The sequence below is a fragment of the Takifugu rubripes genome, chromosome 13, assembly GCF_901000725.2.
Source record: "Takifugu rubripes chromosome 13, fTakRub1.2, whole genome shotgun sequence".
Lineage (NCBI taxonomy): Eukaryota > Metazoa > Chordata > Actinopteri > Tetraodontiformes > Tetraodontidae > Takifugu > Takifugu rubripes.
This window is the reverse complement of record NC_042297.1, coordinates 20,024,211-20,042,582: the sequence shown is the minus strand read 5'-3', so window position 1 is coordinate 20,042,582 and position 18,372 is coordinate 20,024,211. Positions and strand designations below refer to the sequence as shown.

The 18,372-nt window shown below is 46.8% G+C and overlaps 2 protein-coding genes across 2 annotated transcripts; both read right to left on the bottom strand.

Annotated features, from left to right (window-relative positions):
* Positions 1-104: 104 nt before the first annotated feature.
* On the bottom strand, positions 105-13,139 carry LOC101078096 (stereocilin). The gene is made up of 30 exons (XM_029846408.1): positions 13,018-13,139; positions 12,557-12,751; positions 11,349-12,473; positions 10,990-11,014; positions 10,322-10,901; positions 9,297-10,184; positions 9,161-9,223; positions 8,949-9,074; positions 7,729-7,895; positions 7,458-7,644; positions 7,257-7,369; positions 6,918-7,050; positions 6,658-6,834; positions 6,486-6,524; positions 6,239-6,415; positions 5,880-6,029; positions 5,097-5,155; positions 4,879-5,002; positions 4,705-4,787; positions 4,496-4,631; positions 4,083-4,285; positions 3,496-3,586; positions 3,244-3,415; positions 2,988-3,157; positions 2,683-2,838; positions 2,472-2,614; positions 2,173-2,321; positions 1,958-2,055; positions 1,430-1,577; positions 105-1,255 (listed from the first exon to the last, which is right to left on the bottom strand). Exons 2-30 carry the CDS (start codon positions 12,654-12,656, stop codon positions 1,167-1,169), a joined length of 5,871 nt encoding a protein of 1,956 aa, XP_029702268.1. The 5' UTR covers positions 12,657-12,751; positions 13,018-13,139; the 3' UTR covers positions 105-1,166.
* A 1,077-nt stretch (positions 13,140-14,216) lies between these two features.
* LOC101077869 (dynein regulatory complex subunit 4-like) lies at positions 14,217-17,528 on the bottom strand. Its single transcript, XM_029846163.1, has 11 exons — positions 17,416-17,528; positions 17,148-17,243; positions 16,817-17,014; positions 16,250-16,450; positions 16,112-16,169; positions 15,832-16,034; positions 15,454-15,606; positions 15,289-15,366; positions 14,992-15,201; positions 14,840-14,905; positions 14,217-14,748 (listed from the first exon to the last, which is right to left on the bottom strand). The coding sequence occupies exons 1-11, from the start codon at positions 17,416-17,418 to the stop codon at positions 14,704-14,706; spliced, it is 1,311 nt and encodes a 436-aa protein (XP_029702023.1). The 5' UTR covers positions 17,419-17,528; the 3' UTR covers positions 14,217-14,703.
* Between the last annotated feature and the right edge of the window lie 844 nt (positions 17,529-18,372).

The following is an 18,372-nucleotide window of genomic DNA, read 5'->3' as shown; positions in this document are numbered from 1 at the left end:
GCCGTGGACGAGGTGGGCAGGCTAGAGCCACGCCTCCTCCCAGCGCAGCGGCGCCACTGGAGCGCCACCTACCGGCCCCCCGCGGCACGACACCAGCAGCAAACATATAATTATGAGCGTCTGCCAACAAAACGTCATCTTGATCGAAACCATTGCTGCCTAATGCACAGACACATTAGTTGACCATATTTCCGCGGCCGACATCAATCTGTTTTGAGGTCCTCGGCCAAAAGTTTGGACCCTGGACCATATATTACCTCTGACATGTAAACCAGAGTTACCTCCAAAGCCAGCTTTCCTGATGCTACTGAAACGGCTGAATCTCTCTTTCTGGGAGGCATCGTTGGAGAGAATGCTGGCTAAATCACTAGTAAAGCTGCTTCTACTCTTCTCCACCCTGGCCACCCAAAGGGTGGGGTGGGGTGTTCAATAAGCATTCACATGTATTCCTCATTCATGCCCTCCATCTCCCCCAAAACTCATTTCCGGCAAGTCTGTCCTGCAAACTCATAAAATATTCACCAAAGTGTCATTTATGATTGTTTGTTTAGCAGAAAAGGGAAGAAATATTGGAATTCTAGCCATTCCTCCTACATTCTAATGAAATTTTCTACAGTTTTTTTTTCAGCAGGAAAGCAAATTCTGGTTTATTATTACTTTTTATCAACACGACTTACAGGGAAACACAATAAAATATCAGCTACATATATGCAGGTGGATTTTTCTTTTAATTTTCTATCACAGAAAACAAACTGAGCAGTCTCAGTTTTGACTAGAGGCGCTATTCCAGTGGAAAAACACTCATAAATATATAAGTGAGTTTTATTGAGTGAAACATACAACCGTAAAAGACAAAATTTGTGAGTATATTTGAGAGAAAATATCCAGACCAGTGGAGGACATCATTTATATCAATTGATTACAACCAGTATTTTAGAATAATATCAGATTATCTTTAAATTGAGTTTATAAATCACATTCTATAAATGTTTCTATTCCACACACCACAACGCTCCTGAAAACCGCTTGTTTTATACGTCACACTACACCTAGTTCTATTCTTATATCGCTCATATACCGACATTCAGGGGGAGCAGAACAGATGCAAATATTTACTAAAGTACAAATACGACATTACCAGAGGAGATTAACTTGTTTCCGGGCTTCTAAACCATGTGCCATAGACAGAGGCACACGGCCAGTGAATGCACAGGGAAACATTCTGCAATCAGCAGAGCAGCAGCCGAGTTCCTCCCTGGAGGGGTTGGGGGGGGGGGGGCAGACAAGAGTGTGTTTACTTGAACACTGCACATGAAAAGCACAACTTCAAATGAAAAACATTCCCCTTTCCCCCCAGTATATGTTGCATATGAACACAGGGAAGGATGCTGGTTGCAGCGTTAAGGGAGCAGATTTTTAGTGGGCACACCTCTGAGCTCCAGCAGGACGTCTCCCTCATATCTGGCTCGCTGGACGGCCACTTTCTGTTCAGCGTCCAGCTCTGCCCACTGCTCCTCGGTGACCGCCCACGCCTGCTCCACGCTAAACCACGATAGCTGCAAGGCACTAAAAACCACCTGTCACCGCATAATGCATTACACAATAGAGATGAGTTACAACAGAGGAAATAATCACGTTGTTTTATTACACCTTTGATGCCTATTTGCATGTTTATTATAAAGTGTTTGGAAATAAATGAACTAATAGGCACACCTAGTATCCAACAATGGAAAATGCTCCTGAAATATCAATAATAGTGTTGTAAATGTCTCAGTAAGCCCTGTTATTGTGGCAATAAAACAACACTAAGACTGAAACCATTAAATGAAACTCAGCCATTACAACATATTTTTATGTGTTTCCATTTCTTCTGACGCTAAGCAGATGCTAATATGTATAAAAAATGTATAACTGAAGAATGAATTAATGAATAGCACAACCGGAAGGACTGACTCACTGCCATCTTTTTCGGTGTCATCAGAGCCAGGGCTTCAGGAACGATCCCCTCCAGCTGTTCTTGCACCAGAGCCGACAGAACCAAATCCTCCAGGCCCCCTGGGCCAGACACAAGGACATTATTACTACTTCCCCAAACTCAAAAACCCTCCCCCTCTTTTTAATCGAACACGCGAATAAACCTCACAGCTTCGAGGATACCGTGTTTTTCTGTACCTGCCAGCGTCCCAATTTCAGTGAAAGCTTCTGGTCCCCAAGTGCTGACTGGACCAAAGGCCTCGGGTCTGAACAAACAGCTCGTGATTGCCTCCATCTGGTGTTCTGTGCAGGGCAGCGAGGTTTCCCGCAGGAAGGGCACCGCCATGCTGCCGTTTCAGGGGGGAAAAAGGAAAAGCCTAAATCTTCTGCAACGTTAAAGTCCTGCAGTTGTGCAGAGCAACAACAACTGTTGAAAAAACCCCTGAAACTACAGAGAAACAACAAGAAAATGAGGCAAACGCAGCTGTTTGTCCGACCTGAGGTTGTGGGCGCTCAGTCTTCTAATCTCGGAGGGATACAGACCGCAGATCAGACGGCCAAATGTTGCCAGATCAACAGCTGTTAATTGTTCCACTTTCAGCTTGCGTTTCCGCAGCACGCCAGAAACCACTGCTCTCATCTGGGAGAGGAAACACGAACGTGCGCTGACTGATGCTCGTCTGCAGGACGTCGCCATTGAAATCGCACCTTTCTGAGGCTCCAGTCCGTCAGGGTCCCCAGGTGTGCCAACACTGCCGGGTTAGTGGAGCTGATGTCGTGAAGCTCTCGTTCGCTCATCTCTGTCACCAGAGAGCCCAGGGACAACAGCTGGTCGGCCCTCAGCTGCCTCACGGGACCGAAGGCCTGGAATAACCACAGAAGCAGAACGACATCCTGACTTTGCAATCAAAGAAATATTTTTACAGCAATCCATGAAGATGCCCGCATGAAACGTGGGCGTCGAGGCAAAGACGAAGTGCTCCGGGGCTCATGGTAGGGAGCCCTCCACTGACCTGCCTGAGTTTTACCCACAATGCTCGGCGCTGCTCAGCGCTCAGCGACGCGTCTTGAGCAAACACCTCCACGCACTGCTTCAGATCGTCCTGGGACATGCGGCTGAGCTGCGCGGATGTCCAAGCAGAAGGAAACGTCCCTCTGATGTCAGCACAGCTCGGCACCGGCGCTGCCCACACACACCACAAAGGGAAGAGACAAACTGAACACAGAGAGGAGACACACAACTAGACAACACTGGAGGTCACATCGGACCTCTGGCCCTCCTGCTCGGAGCGTTGACGATCCCTCGAAGGAGGCTCTGAGTCTGCTGCCTCAGAAGCTGCTGGTCCACACACTGATTGACACAAGCCTTGCCCACCCCGCCGTCCTCCCACTGCCTCTGTCCCAACAGCACCAGCTCCACCGTGTCCTTATTCAGCACCATCTGCCCAGAAGAAAACAGCACGGACGAGCGCTTCAAATGCAACCAAACCGATATTATATGCTGCATATTTTGATGCGTACCAGTGGGATGGAGTCAATGTGCTTGGTTGAGAGAGACAGCACCAGCCTGCCCAAATGTTCCACATCCCCAACCTGCCATTTAGAGGGCTCCCTGGAGAGTAAGTGCAATAGCGATAGCATCGGTGCAATCAAGGGCTGTTCATGACCTTTCATTCATGTTGGTTCTGGTTTCGGGGCCTGATCATTTGGTGTTGAGCGTCACGTGGCTGAGGACGTCCGCATGGAGCTACTTTTGACTTTTATTTAGATGAAAGTGCCAACAAACATTCAAGAACATAAGAAAATATTTTTTTTTTCTTTTTTTATTCCACTGTAGATGTAGAGAAGATTTTTAACGAAAGTTTAAAGACTGAAATTTGCATCTTCTCTGTGTGTCTGTAGGGATTCCTGCAGCTTCTTCCGTGCAAGTCGAGTACGTTTTTTGATGACTAAGCTAATTAGATACTATAAATTGCCCAGAAGTATAAATATTAATGTACCAGGACAGAAGCTTTTGCGGAGCCAATCAACTAATTGAAACTGAACTTATTTACTCAACATAGTTACGTAAAAATAGTGTTTTTCTCCAGCCAATTGTGTTCTTTTACCCGAGCAGGTCCTTATGAGTCAGTAAGGAAGTGATGCCTCTCAGAGCTTCTTTAGGTAGGCAGAAACTTCTCATCTCCTCCAGCCGCAGAGCCAGAGCTCCTCTGTCCACCAGAGCTAAGCTGCCCTGGTCCAAGAAAGGCAACAGAGGTCCCAGGGCATCCAGAGCAGGGCCATCTATCTGCCCCTCAGCTTGAGAAGAGCCCTGCGGAGCAGCAGATACGTATAAGCAGGGGGATTGGGATTAAAGAGATTTCACACCAGTTTCATTTCAGTTCTGTAACAATCTGGGGAGAAGATAAAGCAGATATGAATCACACAGTTATCTAAAATTCCTTCATTCTTTCAGTTCTCTGTTCTCTGCGGCGAAAATATCAACTCCAGTGCACAAAATAGCATTAAACCCTGTACCAACCAGTCTGGTAATGACTTTCTCTGCTAAATTTGTCTGCTTGTAACGTGGAAGTTTGAGGAAATCAGTGAGGTGCGTCTGAATGTGGTCCAGAATGGCACTGAAGGACGAGTTGGACAGGTCCTCCAACATCGTCACGCTGTAAAAGAAGAAGAGGCGTAAATGTTGTCGTCGTATCACTCTTAATATAGCGTGAAGCCAAAGCTACTTACGGTAAAGTCGCAGCAAAGCCAGGGCTCAGAAGGCTGAGGTCAATTTCTGAGTGTTTCTTCAATTCATCAATGATGCATTTTCGCTGGTGAGACAGCCAAAACGCGTCTGAACTTCATAAGCTCTTTTTATTTGCTTCAGAGAATCAGAGTGGTGCTGAAGTATTCATCTCTCACCAGAGCGGGCCTCCTGGATCCAGGCAGCTCAGTAACAAACTGAAGCAGCGCCGCAAAATCTGTCTCGTTGGACCGAAGATTCAGGAACTCACAACTCATTCCACCGGCTATATGACCCAGATCCCTGTGAAAAAAAGGTTCTCCTTTAAAAGTTCCTGTGATCCTTTTGGTTTCCTCTTAAATTTTTATATCCAGAGGTCTGGTTCAAATCAACCAACCTCACTGTCCTACTGGTGATATTTTCAGATTTGTGGATCATTCTGAACAAAAGCTGAGCCTGTTTATAGAAACAAGCAACAACAAGACAAACAGCCATTATTTATATATATTTCTGTATTTCCTACAGTTCATCTCCACACACAGATGCTATCATAATCTAATTATTTGCTTCAGAAAAACACATTTCCAATGATTGATGACATCTTTTACTCATGTTTGGCATCACACAGGTAACCACAGATATGTTCAAAAGCAATTACAGCATCCTTTTTGCAGCAACGTCACTTTCAGTTTAAAAACAGAAACCAGATGTGGCAGTTTTATTACCTATGATTTAGGCTCTCCAATTCCTTATACAACTGACTTTTAATAGAATCATTTCTCTGAAAGGTAATAGATCCACATATATTCTTGTATTATGTCATATATTTCAGCATAGTTAATTACCGAAAATTGATTTTGTGCTGCGAGGCCAAGATGTGGAGTGAAACTCACACTTGGCTGTGACTAAAATCCCTTTAAGCTGCAGCTGCTATTATTAATTTATGCTACGCTCAGCCGCACCATTGTAGCACTTCTAAGCTAATTAGTTTGATGGTGGCGGATGCATATGAAGTACTAATATCCTTAAAGGCTCATGTGAAGCATAACCAACGAGCCGCAGACTAATGGGAGTGAAATCTGAAGCTTGTAACAGATTATTCTTTACAGAACACTCCACCATCTGTTTTCAGGTGAATGCTACTTCAAACAGCATGAAGGTAAAGGTAAAGTACACACACCTGCTGTGGTGACCAGAGTATGTTTCCAATCAGTCTTATCTTCCCCAGCATTGTTTCCCCATCAAGGATCTCTGTCAGTGTCTTCAGAGGCACAAATGGTAGCAGACACTTTACCTCCTGAGTGATGTTCTGCAGGTTCCTGTGGAGAACCTGCTGACGTACAACAGAAATGTCAGGCAGGTCTATCTCATCTGGTGGTCTAATGAAATCAGGGAGAGCATTCATCCATTTACTGTCATCAGAATTTTTAGATTGTAACCCAAAAGGAAAGGCAAATTATGATAAAATGAGGATGATTGGAAGGTTGGAGAAAAAAAAGAGAAAGTTATATTTGATGCCTTGAACGCAGGAGGCATCACCTCCTGTGTTGCATCGAATAACCAGGATCTCTGACCAGGCTTAAGATCAGTTATCAGTGTTCTCCAGCACTGGCAGAGGGCATCTTCACTGATCCCAGACCAGTGGAGGTCTGCGATCACATCAGGGGACAGGCCAGAGTGCAACGGCATCAGTTTGCACAGTTTTTCCACAGTGAGCTGAGAGGAGAGAAACTGCCATCAGGTTTATGGAAATGGAGGGAAAAGGTTTGAGAAAATGTGTACTTACGTTGGTTTCTTTAGATATCTTGGATAGAATTTGGAAAGCCTGAACACAATTTTCAAAATGACAAGCCGAGCAACGCAAACAAATATACTTGTTAAGAACTTTATAGGTTATAGGAGAGTAAACTTCTTCTTTTCTCTGTTAGAAACACTTGAGAGACAAACTCCCTGCTGACCTGTGCTGGTGAATATCTGCGTATTCCTGGCTGAGACAGAAGTTCGAGGAGCAGCTGCGATGGGAGCGAAAGCAAGAAAGGTGCCCCTAACTGAGGCAAGAGTCTGCTGAGAGCGGACAAATGCAGAGGCTCCATGGTGCTGAAGTTCTCAACAGTTGGTGCCAACCAAGAGTGCAGCTGTCAGAGAAACACAAGGCTGAGCAGCAGACAAATGGGTGAACGTGCTGATTCCCAGAAGTGTTGGTCAAGGTCCTGCTCACCCTGCCATTCTCACTTATGAAGCCCTCTGACGTGCAGCGAGCGAGCTGTGGCAACAGAGCAGCAGAGAGAGCTGCGTCCTGAAGGTATGAGCCCAGGTCCTGTGGCTCCAGGTAACATGCCAGAATTCCCATCCTGCAAAAAACAGGTTGAAATGGGACATGGTGGGAAACAGGAACACTTAAGATGATTAAAGCATGACATCAACACAACCTCTTATCATCAGAAGGACAAACTTTTTAGAAATGCAACGACCAAAACCGTGGCCATGAACCATTTTTATTACTTATTTCTGAGAAACGATGGCCAAAAGAATCAAAAACAACGGGTGTCAGTCCCACCTCAGTATATTATCTCTGGTGAGATTTGGGCTGTTGAACAGAGTCCGGATCACATGACGCCCCCTTACACCATCCAAACTAGTGTTGCCTAGAAACCCCACCAGAGGAGTGAGCTAAAGGGAGAAAAGTGATACCAGACCAATAAGTTACACTTTTAAATGTTTTTACGATCGGCGCTCATTTGACTAAATGACATCGAACCTGCTGTGATGTCAGTTGTTGAAAATGACTGACGGGGAGGTGAGGCAGCAGCGGGAGGATGGAAGTGAGGAAGTACGGTGGCCAGGTAGGGACATCACCCACCGCGCTGGACTGCAGGAGTCTTTTTACAAAGGCTTTTTTCTGCAGTAACTTCATCCCTGAGCTGTGGTCTCGGATTGCTGTCAACCTGGGGAGTAACAGGAAGGCACCGTGCAGTCCTCTAACCTTTTAAGGTTTTTAAAGATAACAATTCACGGGATCGGTAACTCACACACTGTCGTTGACGATCAGGGAAGCTGGGAAGCTCATGATGTCAGAGACAGACATGAAGGGAATGAACTGAGACAGATCTACGAACAGCTCTGGGGTCACTCGAGGGAACTTGTGGATGAAGGCAGCAGTCATTGTTTCCATGGCCTGCACCTCTTTTTGAGAGGCCTGACGAGCAGAACAAAAGCACATGATAAAACAGTCCGGTCCTCTTCAATAATGCAACACTTTGGCAAAGATTGAAATCAAACAGGAACAACAGAGGAGGGGGTAAAAGCACAAACAGTGGCCCTGAAGGTCGTAACCTTTACCCTACCCCTCACATGACCTGGTCTTTGTCAAAAATGACATTTTAAAACAGGCGGCATTTTAGAAATTGGATTATTGTTAAAATGTGTAAAGATTGCCCTATTCTTGCATTTTAATTTGTGATTTTACCAAGTGATAAACTCCAGCACCCCTTGACTCTGATGAGAAATAATAACCATGGATGGATGGATGGATGGATGATGCATGGATGGATGGATGGATGGATGGATGGATGGATGGATGGGTGGATGGATGGATGGATGATGCATGGATGGATGGATGGATGGATGGATGCATGGATGGATGGATGGATGGATGGATGGATGGATGGATGGATGAATGGATGAATGCATGGATGGATGGATGGATGGATGGATGGATGGATGGATGGATGGATGGATGGATGGATGAATGGATGAATGCATGGATGGATGGATGGATGGATGATGGATGGATGGATGGATGGATGGATGGGTGGATGGATGGATGGATGGATGGATGGATGGATGGATGGATGGATGCATGGATGGATGGATGGATGGATGGATGGATGGATGGATGGATGAATGCATGGATGGATGGATGGATGGATGATGGATGGATGGATGGATGGATGGATGGATGGATGGATGGGTGGATGGATGGATGAATGGATGAATGCATGGATGGATGGATGGATGGATGATGGATGGATGGATGGATGGATGGATGGGTGGATGGATGGATGGATGGATGGATGGATGGATGGATGGATGGATGGATGGATGGATGGATGCATGCATGCATGCATGGATGGATGGATGCGTGCATGGATGGATGGATGCATGCATGGATGGATGGATGCATGGATGGATGGATGGATGGATGGATGGATGGATGATGGATGGATGGATGGATGCACCGAGCACGAACCTGGCGCGTTTCCACGTGTAGCTGGTCCCAGCTCTGGTGCATATGTGAGAGGAACCTCTTCACAGCATCCTTTTCAGCAGACATCACAAGCGTACGGATGCTGTCCCCGGGCATCCGGAGGTATTCCTGTGGGTGGGGGCAAAACGATTGATCTCACACAAAGTTGATTAGGTTGATTTGCGACATTCCCAATGGGAACACTGGTCAGGCACCTGCAGAAGAACCTTGAGAGCAGAAGAGTTGTCATTCCGCTGGATGAGGTCCCACAAGATCGGCTGATGTGACAGAGGAGAGTGAGTTTCTGTTTGTGTGTGTGCCCGTGCGCATACGTGTGGTGTGTATTCTCACACTGAAGCAGCTCAGCAGGTCCTCTTTGACCGTGGCATTCTGCTCTCTGTGGAGGAAGACTCCTACAGTTTGAAGGATGCTCGTGGAGGCTTCTGGCTCCACTTTGGTCCAGGACGTGTTATCAACGAGACTAGAGAGGAGGATGGCCTGACCTAAACCCTGCCTTGCCTCATTTTCACCCTCGTCCAGACCCGACGACAGGCCCACCATGAAGTCCAGGACTCGCAGCACATATCCCAACACTACCAAAAAACCCTCACGCTCGCCTCCCTCCAACCCACAGACGCTGAGCTTGTGCACCGCCTCCACCAGCAGAGGAGCTGGATCCACACACAGCTGTGAGGTGTCAAACTCATAAGGTGCCGGGAGCATGTCAAAGAACCTCCGTAGGAAACAGTTCTTGTCTTCCAATTCTGCTTCCAGGTCAGCACAAAAGGCAGCAGCGTGAGGATGTGTTTCTAACAGCTGGCTGTAGAGTGTGGCGTTGAAACAGACATGCTCCCTCAGTCCATGTGTCTGTCCACAGCGTTCCAGCAGGGTGGCGTTGGTGAAATGATGCTCTCCCCACTTCCTGTACTGACAAGCCTCTTCAGCGGCACTAACGAGGGAGGTGTTCTTTACTTTGTAACAGTAAGCTGCGGCCCAGCTGTCCTCTGGCGCAGAATGGTGCGAATCAGGGGAGTCACGTCCACACAATGCTGAGATTAGGACAGAGCTGTTGGGCAGGAAGCAGTGCCTGAAAGTCTGAGCATTGAACAATCCATTCCCCAGATCAGCCAGGCAGTTCTTGTCCAGTCTTGGACTCTCCACGGTTTCTCTTGGCTGTTGCGTGCACAGGTCGTCTATGCTGGTCTGGTTAAATAGGTGGTAGTCCTTGGTCAGGATAGCCTGCACAATTTAAAAGTAGTACCATTAAACTGGAATAGAAGTGGAAAGCACAAACAACTCATTTTTTAACAGAAAACTGAGCAATTATGAATCATCTTCTTTTTAAATACGCTCCATGGAAAATCAGAGTTGTTTACCTGATTTGCTCTCTGCAGCCAGAACGAGGAGTTGGAGCATACCGTGTTGTTGAATTCATGAGCGAAGAACTCACTGCAGACATGAACCCAGAGGAAATCCTCCTCGGCAGCAGACAGGTACCAAGCTGCGTCAGAGCAAGTGGTGTGCAGGTCGAGGCCCATCTGGGCCGCTGCTGGATCAATGGACCCATTTTCCCCTTCAAACAGTTTACAGTAGAGGAAGACTGTGAAATTGGACACACCTGTCAGGCCAGGAATGGATTCATTACACGCTGCCTCCAGGATTTCTATGGAGGTGTATTCCAGCTCTTTCTGATGGCTGCTGCTCTCTTGGATTTTCTCTGGTCCTGGCTGGTTGAACTGGGAGAGGTAAGCCGTGGTGTGGGATTCATGAAGGCGTTTCCGCGTGGAGGTTGTTCGCATAGAAGGGGTCATTTTTCTGGACTGTGTTGATGACAGCGCTGGTTTCTGTTGACCTGATCCACTGGAGGGGCAGGTCAGGAATGGGAAGGAGTTGGCGAGGCCCTGGGATGTAACTGCCAAAGCCTGAGCATTCCACGTCACGTTATGTCTTATCCCCCTACGTGTCCGTGGACATCACAACACGCATGTTAGCCTGTGGATGTTGTTCTGTGATTGAAAAGAAGTCACAACCTAAAATGTCTCACCATAAGATCAGTTGCCTCAGGTCACCTTGACATTAAAGCAGAAATAATAAGAGAAAAGTCAAAGTGAGTGAGTTGGGAGAGAGTGCACGTATCCATGATGAAACACTGCAGCACAGTTAAACAACACCCAAGATATAACATTAGGGAAAACAGTGAGGGGATAAATGGATTAAGGGAGCTGGAAATGGATGCTTTCCATGGCCAGGATGATTACATTGAATTAAAAATAGCAAAAGTGACTGGCTCTCTGGGATGGTTTCGATCAAATCAGGGGCAGAGCCTCAGTTGTGTGATTGTGTGTATTGATGCAATTGCGGTAACACTGTTTTCAAGTGGAGGTTGATATCTGTTCTACTCACCGACCGAACACCTGCCTTGAGTCCTGGGCTGTGGCACCTCTACCAGACTGCTGATATCATCCAGAAGCACCATGGTGACCCGCGAGGCTTTTTTCTTTAGGCTATCATAGACAGAGCTGCCCACCCGGTGCAGCAGACCCTTCCTCAGCTCGTCTAAGCTCTGCACCAGAGCTAGATTCTTCTGTGCCAAGTGGCCACTTCGCTCTCCCCCACCTGAGCGAAATAAAGCCTGCAGAAGAAAACTTTGCATCAAGTCGGCGTCGTGGTCCGTGGTCGCCGTTTCTTGGACAGATCCATTTCCAGAAAACCTCTCCTGCCTGGCAGCATCGGGAGGGAAGCTGAAAGGCTTCAAACGTCCGAACAAGCTCGAGCTCCTGCTGTGTTCGTCTCCTTCCCCAGCCGGATGTAAACTCACCACAGGCTTCCAGTTTCGTGTTTCTAGAAAGCGCAGTAGCGGCTGAAGCCAGCTCACACTGAAAGCACAGTCGACGTCACCTTTAAGAGCACAGATGAAGCCCTGCAGGCCGGCGCTGGCCTGGCCATAGGTCCCACTGATCAGGGCCTGGAGCACCACCTCCAGCACAGCACTGACCGTCCTCCAGTTCTCAGATAAGTAAGTCAGGATGGATCTGTGGGGCTGACGCTCAGACAGGCTGATCAGGCCCTGCAGCAGCCCCAGGAACCAGTCCCAATGGGGGCTGCCCCTCAGGGACAAAAACAAGTCCTGTACTTTAACGCTCGGCCGTGGGGGCAGGCGGCTGCCCCACTGATTTAGTCCTTCAGACTGGAGAATGAAATGCAGGAGCTTCTCCCACAGCTGATTCTCCTCGGGCTCAGACGGTGCCTCCTCCAGCTCAGCACCCATCTCTTGCAGATACAGAGAGATGTTGTAGAGGAACCCCGACAGACGGTGCCTGTCGATCCGCTTGCTCAATGAAGGCAAGTTTTTGCTTGGAAGTAGGCCGAATGTTTTCAAGCTCCCCACGATGTTTCTCACCCAGGGGTGCACAGGCTGGTCTGCGTTTGCTGGTGGAGGAGCTCTTTGATGACTCCTACCGATTTCTGTCGTCAGCTTCGCGATAATCTCTTTAAAGAGGGCATCCCGCCGGGCTTCTTTCCCACCTGCTGAGAGATTCCCAGCAGACAGCAGCAAGTTAGAACTGTCAGAAGCAAACGACAGCACTCTGCACTCGTGAACGTGCGCTCACCTGTCTTCTCAGAGGATCCCGATCTCAGTAGGACAATACAAACCATAATGCCTGTGAATGTGAGGGTGGCCATCCCCGGCCCTTTCTTCGCCATCTTCATTTCATCCCAGCATTAACAGTGACCCGCTGAGGTGTCACATATTCCAGTTTCTGCGCTTTTCCCTCTCTGCACTCTGTGTTTAGGACAGTTTTATCCTGCAATGAGATGGATCTGAGGAGTAAAGTATCTCATCGCAGAGGGGATATTAAAACTTAATGACTTGCTTCCACATCACCTGACTGCTTTCACTGCGTGGTTTCGGCTAATTTGCTTTGCTTGCAAAACTGTGATTTCTTTTATATGGATTTCAATGCACAGAATAGATGAAATACTTTTTATTCGAGAAATCTTAAACTTATGTTTCTGCAGAAGTTTGACAAAAGTTATCAGAGAAGTTAAAGAAGAAAACTTGAAAACTCACCAATGATTAGAATCCATTTATGTCTTGAAAGGACCACGGAGATATTTCCAGCATTTGAAAGTGTCACTCACACACACACAGAGTCAGAGCTACCCCCTTTTCTGAGTGTCACTCTCTGTTTTCAGCATCCCTCAGACTCTCCTCCCCTACCACCTGTGTCCTCTCTCTCTCTCTCTCTCTCTCTCTCTCTCTCTCTCTCTCTCTCGCTCGCTCGCTCTGTAGTTCTGAGGCATGAATCTTTATTTGCTATTATGTCACAGGGGTTCTGTAATGTGATGCACAACCCTGGATGTTTATTATTATCACCATTATAGATGCTGACATTATCACTCTCGTTCTCCTCAGGTCTTCCCTGGTGTACATAAATATCGCTTTTCCAGTTCAGTGTTCTGGAACATCACAGGGATCCAGGAAGGTCACAGCGCTCGGCTGGATGCTCAGACAAGGTGAGAATCTGGATCATGTTAATCACACCCAGGATATCATCCCCACGGTGAATCTGTCTGATGGCTCCCACTGACTGGTTCTCTATTGAGCCATCTCTCACTGGGACTCATCTCATGACTCTGTTGGGATATAGTCTTACAGGTGGGGGGGGCGGGTGCCAGCAGGATGGTGCAGGTTGTCACTGGTCAGACACACCGATCCCTCAGTCCGGTATGTTACAATGGAGCCCTGTGCGAGGCCGCAGCGCCAGAGTCGGACTGCTGTCTGCAGGCGTGGAAACCCTAGAGGGCCGAGTGAAAGGACTACCGCCTCCCTCCGTTTGCTTTAGCTGTGTGAGGCCGCGGCCAGCACGGGGACAATAACTTCCTCCTGTATTATTGATACTGTGGGGGAACAGCTATCACTCTGTGCTGCAGGGTTCCATTCGCCACAGGAATATTCGATGAGAAACAGTATCCTGCCCACACGCCCCTCGTGTCTCCACTGGAAACGGAAAGGAATCAGCCGCTGAACTGGCCGTTGAGATCTGAACACTTGGCCCAAGGCCAAGTGTTCTGAATGTAATGGGATATGAAAATATAATCATTCTGCCAAATCAGAACATTTCCAGGTACTGGCGTTAGTTGATCGTGCAGGAAGCAGAATCGTCCTAGATCACATTCTAATACACAGTTGGCAGATTCTGAGCGTCCAGGTTACATTTGAAGGCACATCATGGCGTAAATGTATCAAGGACGACCCCAAAACACAATCATGAGACACAGTAGTGCTTTATTTCCCTTCTGTGACACTACTGGAGGATGAAAACTTGTGAATACACAGGCTGCTCGTCCACAACAGGAGAGACGGAGACGAGAAATTCTGTTTTAAGAGTAACTGGCGGCTCGGCCAGCGTGACAACAGTGCAACAGTTTTGTATTTGTAGTTTACTTAAACCGAAATACAGAAGAGGGAGTTCTCGCACACAGAAGGAAAAACAGGAATTATCAAACATAAGAGAATCACACATGGAAAAATAAAAGTTTTTCTGTTGATGTAACGTGTCTACATCAATGATGAGGAAAATATTTAAACAGTAGAAATTTGGGAATTCTGTTGGTGCTATTCTTCCTGCCAGGATCTTTAGGGGTTGCCAGTCTTATTCCTTCTAAATTGATCATCACTTGGGTGTTATTACATCTCATTTTGGGGGAGACGTCTTCCACTGTGAGCCTCTCCACAGACCTCACAAGGGCGTCTTCAGGGCCTCAGTTTGGATACAGATGTTGGCAAATCCTTCCAAGCCTGCAGGACACAGTTGTTCCACATGAACTCTGCTACACAGATTCACCAGCAACAAACTGAAATTCTTCCCGTCAGAAAAACATGGACGGACCTTAGAAATCGTAGCTTTTTGCTGCTGCAGCATCTTGATCGTGTTATTTCTGTTGTCCAGTTTTTCCTGTCAGACAAAAGTGATTCGATACTCAAGTCTAAATGAAAATATGTGAGAGAGGATAGAACTATAGTGAACAGATCAACACATACCTCGATGTCATTAAGGAGCCCATCCAGAACAGCTGGGTCCATGTTGGAGGCCGAGCTGACTGAAATGATCTGAGCCTCAATCTTCTCCAGACGCGCCGTCAGAGTCTTTTCTTTCCTTTCCAGCAGCACGATCCTCTCATCTCCGTCGTGCTGCATCTCCTGGGATTTCTGATTTCCTTTTTTGTGCAGCTCGTCTCGTTGCTGCTCCAACTGTTCCAGGTTGACATAAACAGGAACGCAGATGCACATGAAGAGCGAGCAGTTGGCTGACATTGACCCACACAGAAACTGTTTTACCTCCCGGACTTTCATTTCCAGCGCTTCATTTTCTGATTTTAAGTCCTCCAGATTCTTAGTCCTGTCTTCAAGCGTATTCTGTGGAGTTAAATGTGTGTGTTGACTGAACAGAACACAAACTGCGGCAATGGGCTCATTTTGAAATGGGAGCACATCAGCACGAACCCCTGAACCCTGCGTCCCTCCTTTCTTCTCATTTTCAGTGATTTTCTTCTCCAATTTCAAGAGAGCGTCAGAAATACGTCTATTATCGGGCAAAACTCGGGCCACTTCTGCGTCCTTCAGACACCGCTTGGTCTTCATGTCTTTAATTTGTGCCTTTAAAAACACAAACAACTAAATGAGAAGAAGCGACGAGTTCTTTACTAATACCGTTTGGACAGAGAAAAGCATAAATTGAATAGTTTTTTTTTGTTTTTTTTTTACTTTCTGTCTTATTTACTTTAATTTATGGAATCACATTAAAGATATTATCTTGGGGTTAAAACAAGCATTGTAATCATTTTCCAGACGACTGATTGGATCAGTATCTACATCAAATACCTTGAGCGAAAGGTTCAAGTCTGCGTCTTGTTTTATATGAGCAATAACAACATCCCAGTCTCTGACAGCTCTGTCGTGATCTTCTATGAGAGAAGCCATTTGGTCGTCCCAGTGTTGGCGTCTCTCACTCATCTGAGTCTTCCTGATGTTTTCCATGTCTTGTGGGATCAGCTGCATCTTTCTCTCATACTTGGCTATAACCTCTAAAATAAAAGGCCACAAAGATGCCCGATCTCTGGTCTCTGGCTTTGATTTGAATTCATCATTTAAAGGTATTTACCTGCACACTGTTTCTCCCCGCTGTCCTTCACTTTGCTCAGTTCTTCATTGTGTTTTTGCTAAGATTAAGAACAAAAGCGGTTTCAAATGTTGCTGCTTTTAAAGGGGCTGTATTTAGGAGCTGGTGTGTAGCACAAACCAGTTCAATCTCCCAGGCCAGTTGTTCACTCTCCACATCCTGCATGTCCGCAGCGATGGCCTCCTGCTCCAGATGGATCTCAGCCTCTAACTGTTGCTGCTCTTTCTGCATGGCCTCAGCCAAGACTACAGCATCGGCGCTCAGCCCCGAGATCACGTTCTGGTGTTCACACAGGACGTGCTTTACCTTCTGCTTATACACCTGGGGAAGGAAATAAAGGTGCAGGGTTAACGCCATGGAAAATGCTCCTACGGTCTATCTGTCATTCAGCAGGAGCATCACAAATGCAGCAAGTGACTGTGGACTCGGAGGATTCAGAGAATCTGCCTTCATCTCTCCAGAGCTTGTTGGAATCTGTGTTGTCCTTGCACCATTCTCCCAGGAGCAGCATTTATCAGGTTCAGATGCTTTTTTTAAATATAAAACTGCAAAACATTTTTAGCAGAAACGTGATGCCGAGAAACTCATCGAGATTCTTTCTCCATCTGCACATTTTCAAAACAGGAAACAATCATTTGGAATAAAATCCCTGCGACTTAATCTCTTAATCTGTATGAAATTCTGCACCTTGATCTCAGTTTGGTGCCTCCTCTCATCCTCCTCTATCTCCTTATTTACGATTTTGAGCTCAGCCTTTAGGTCCTCCAGCTTTCTCTGAGTGGTCTCCATGAAGCCAAACATCTTGTCCCTCTCCAGCTGAAAATAGTTCCTCTCCTCCCTCTCTCTCTCCAGCTCCTCTCGCAGCTGAGCAGCGTGCTCCTCCATCTGCCATAAAGGAGCTCCACATTCAACAGCAGCTGTATCCACATTTTCAGTGTTCTGATATCTGATACTCTAATGATCTAGATCAACAAAAAAACGAAAAACGCTTTAAATGACAGCGATATTTAGTTCTGACCTGCTCCTTTGACAGCTCGTCTTTGGTGAGGCCATTTATCAAGACGGGCGACCTGGCCTTTGCAGGCTTTTTACTTTTGCCTTTGTTTTTCGGAGGCTGGAGGGGGAAAAACTTGTTTGAGGTTTTTGTCTCACGTCTTCCTGTAATGGTCTGTTTGTCAAACTAGACGTAACCATGATGAGTTAGCGAGCAAACCTCATTGTTTACTAGTCACTTTCTGCAACCATATTCTGTAAATGGGTTACATTAACAAAGAAAACATTCTTACCATCGCAGGTATCCAGCTACAAAGAAAGGAAACGCCTTTTTTTCTAGTTTAAGGCTCCGTTGGCACACAGCAAGCTAACCTCTGAAACATGTGACGACAAACAGGGTGTTGCCATGGCAACAACAGCACAGGCTGTTACAATACAAATGGCTCCAGGAGGGGGGGCGGCCTTCACCCGGACAAACTCCACACCAATCAGAGAGTTTTTTTTTGGGGGGGGGGGGGGACTCAGAAAAGGAGATTATTAAATTAGGGTTAGGGCTACTGATGGTTTCCCATATTAACCATTGATTTTAGTATCCAAATATTACTCATGTTTTTACCATTTAATCTCAAGAAGGGCCTGAATTAGTTTGCAACTCTCTCCACAACGGACTTTTCCAAGAAGGAAACTACATTTTTACTAGTTAGCCAGCTAGCTGACAAGGAGATTTGTTTGCTTGGATCCATTTTCCTGTATTTGTATCGTCATCGAGGTTGGATGTGCCACATGTGACAACCCCAGTGACCCTCCTGGACACCAGGGGTCTCGGTGACTCTGCCTCTCAGTGTCTTGCAGGTCCGGTTGGGGGTGACAGGCTGCTCACCATCCTGCTGGCACCCCCCCCGCCACCAGGCTGCTCCTGGGTGCTGTGCCATGGCTCAGGCCCAGGCCCTCTGTCTCTTGGCTGGGTGTCTCTGCTGCTTGCTGTGCTGACAGTCCCGTGGGCACATTGTCACACGTGTGTGTTGCCTGTTGTGGGGTTTGGAGGGCTGTAACCATCAGTGTCTGCTGGAGGTGTGAGCACAGACTGGACGGACAGACAGACGGTGACAAAATCCCGGCCGTTATTCTGTTTTCATGGGCTCCAAAACAAAATTTAGTCGTGTTGAGTTCCTGTTTTCTTCAGTAAATGCTTCCTTTAGCGTAGTTGATCCTGGTTTTATGTGTATTCATTGTGATGGTATATTAAATAG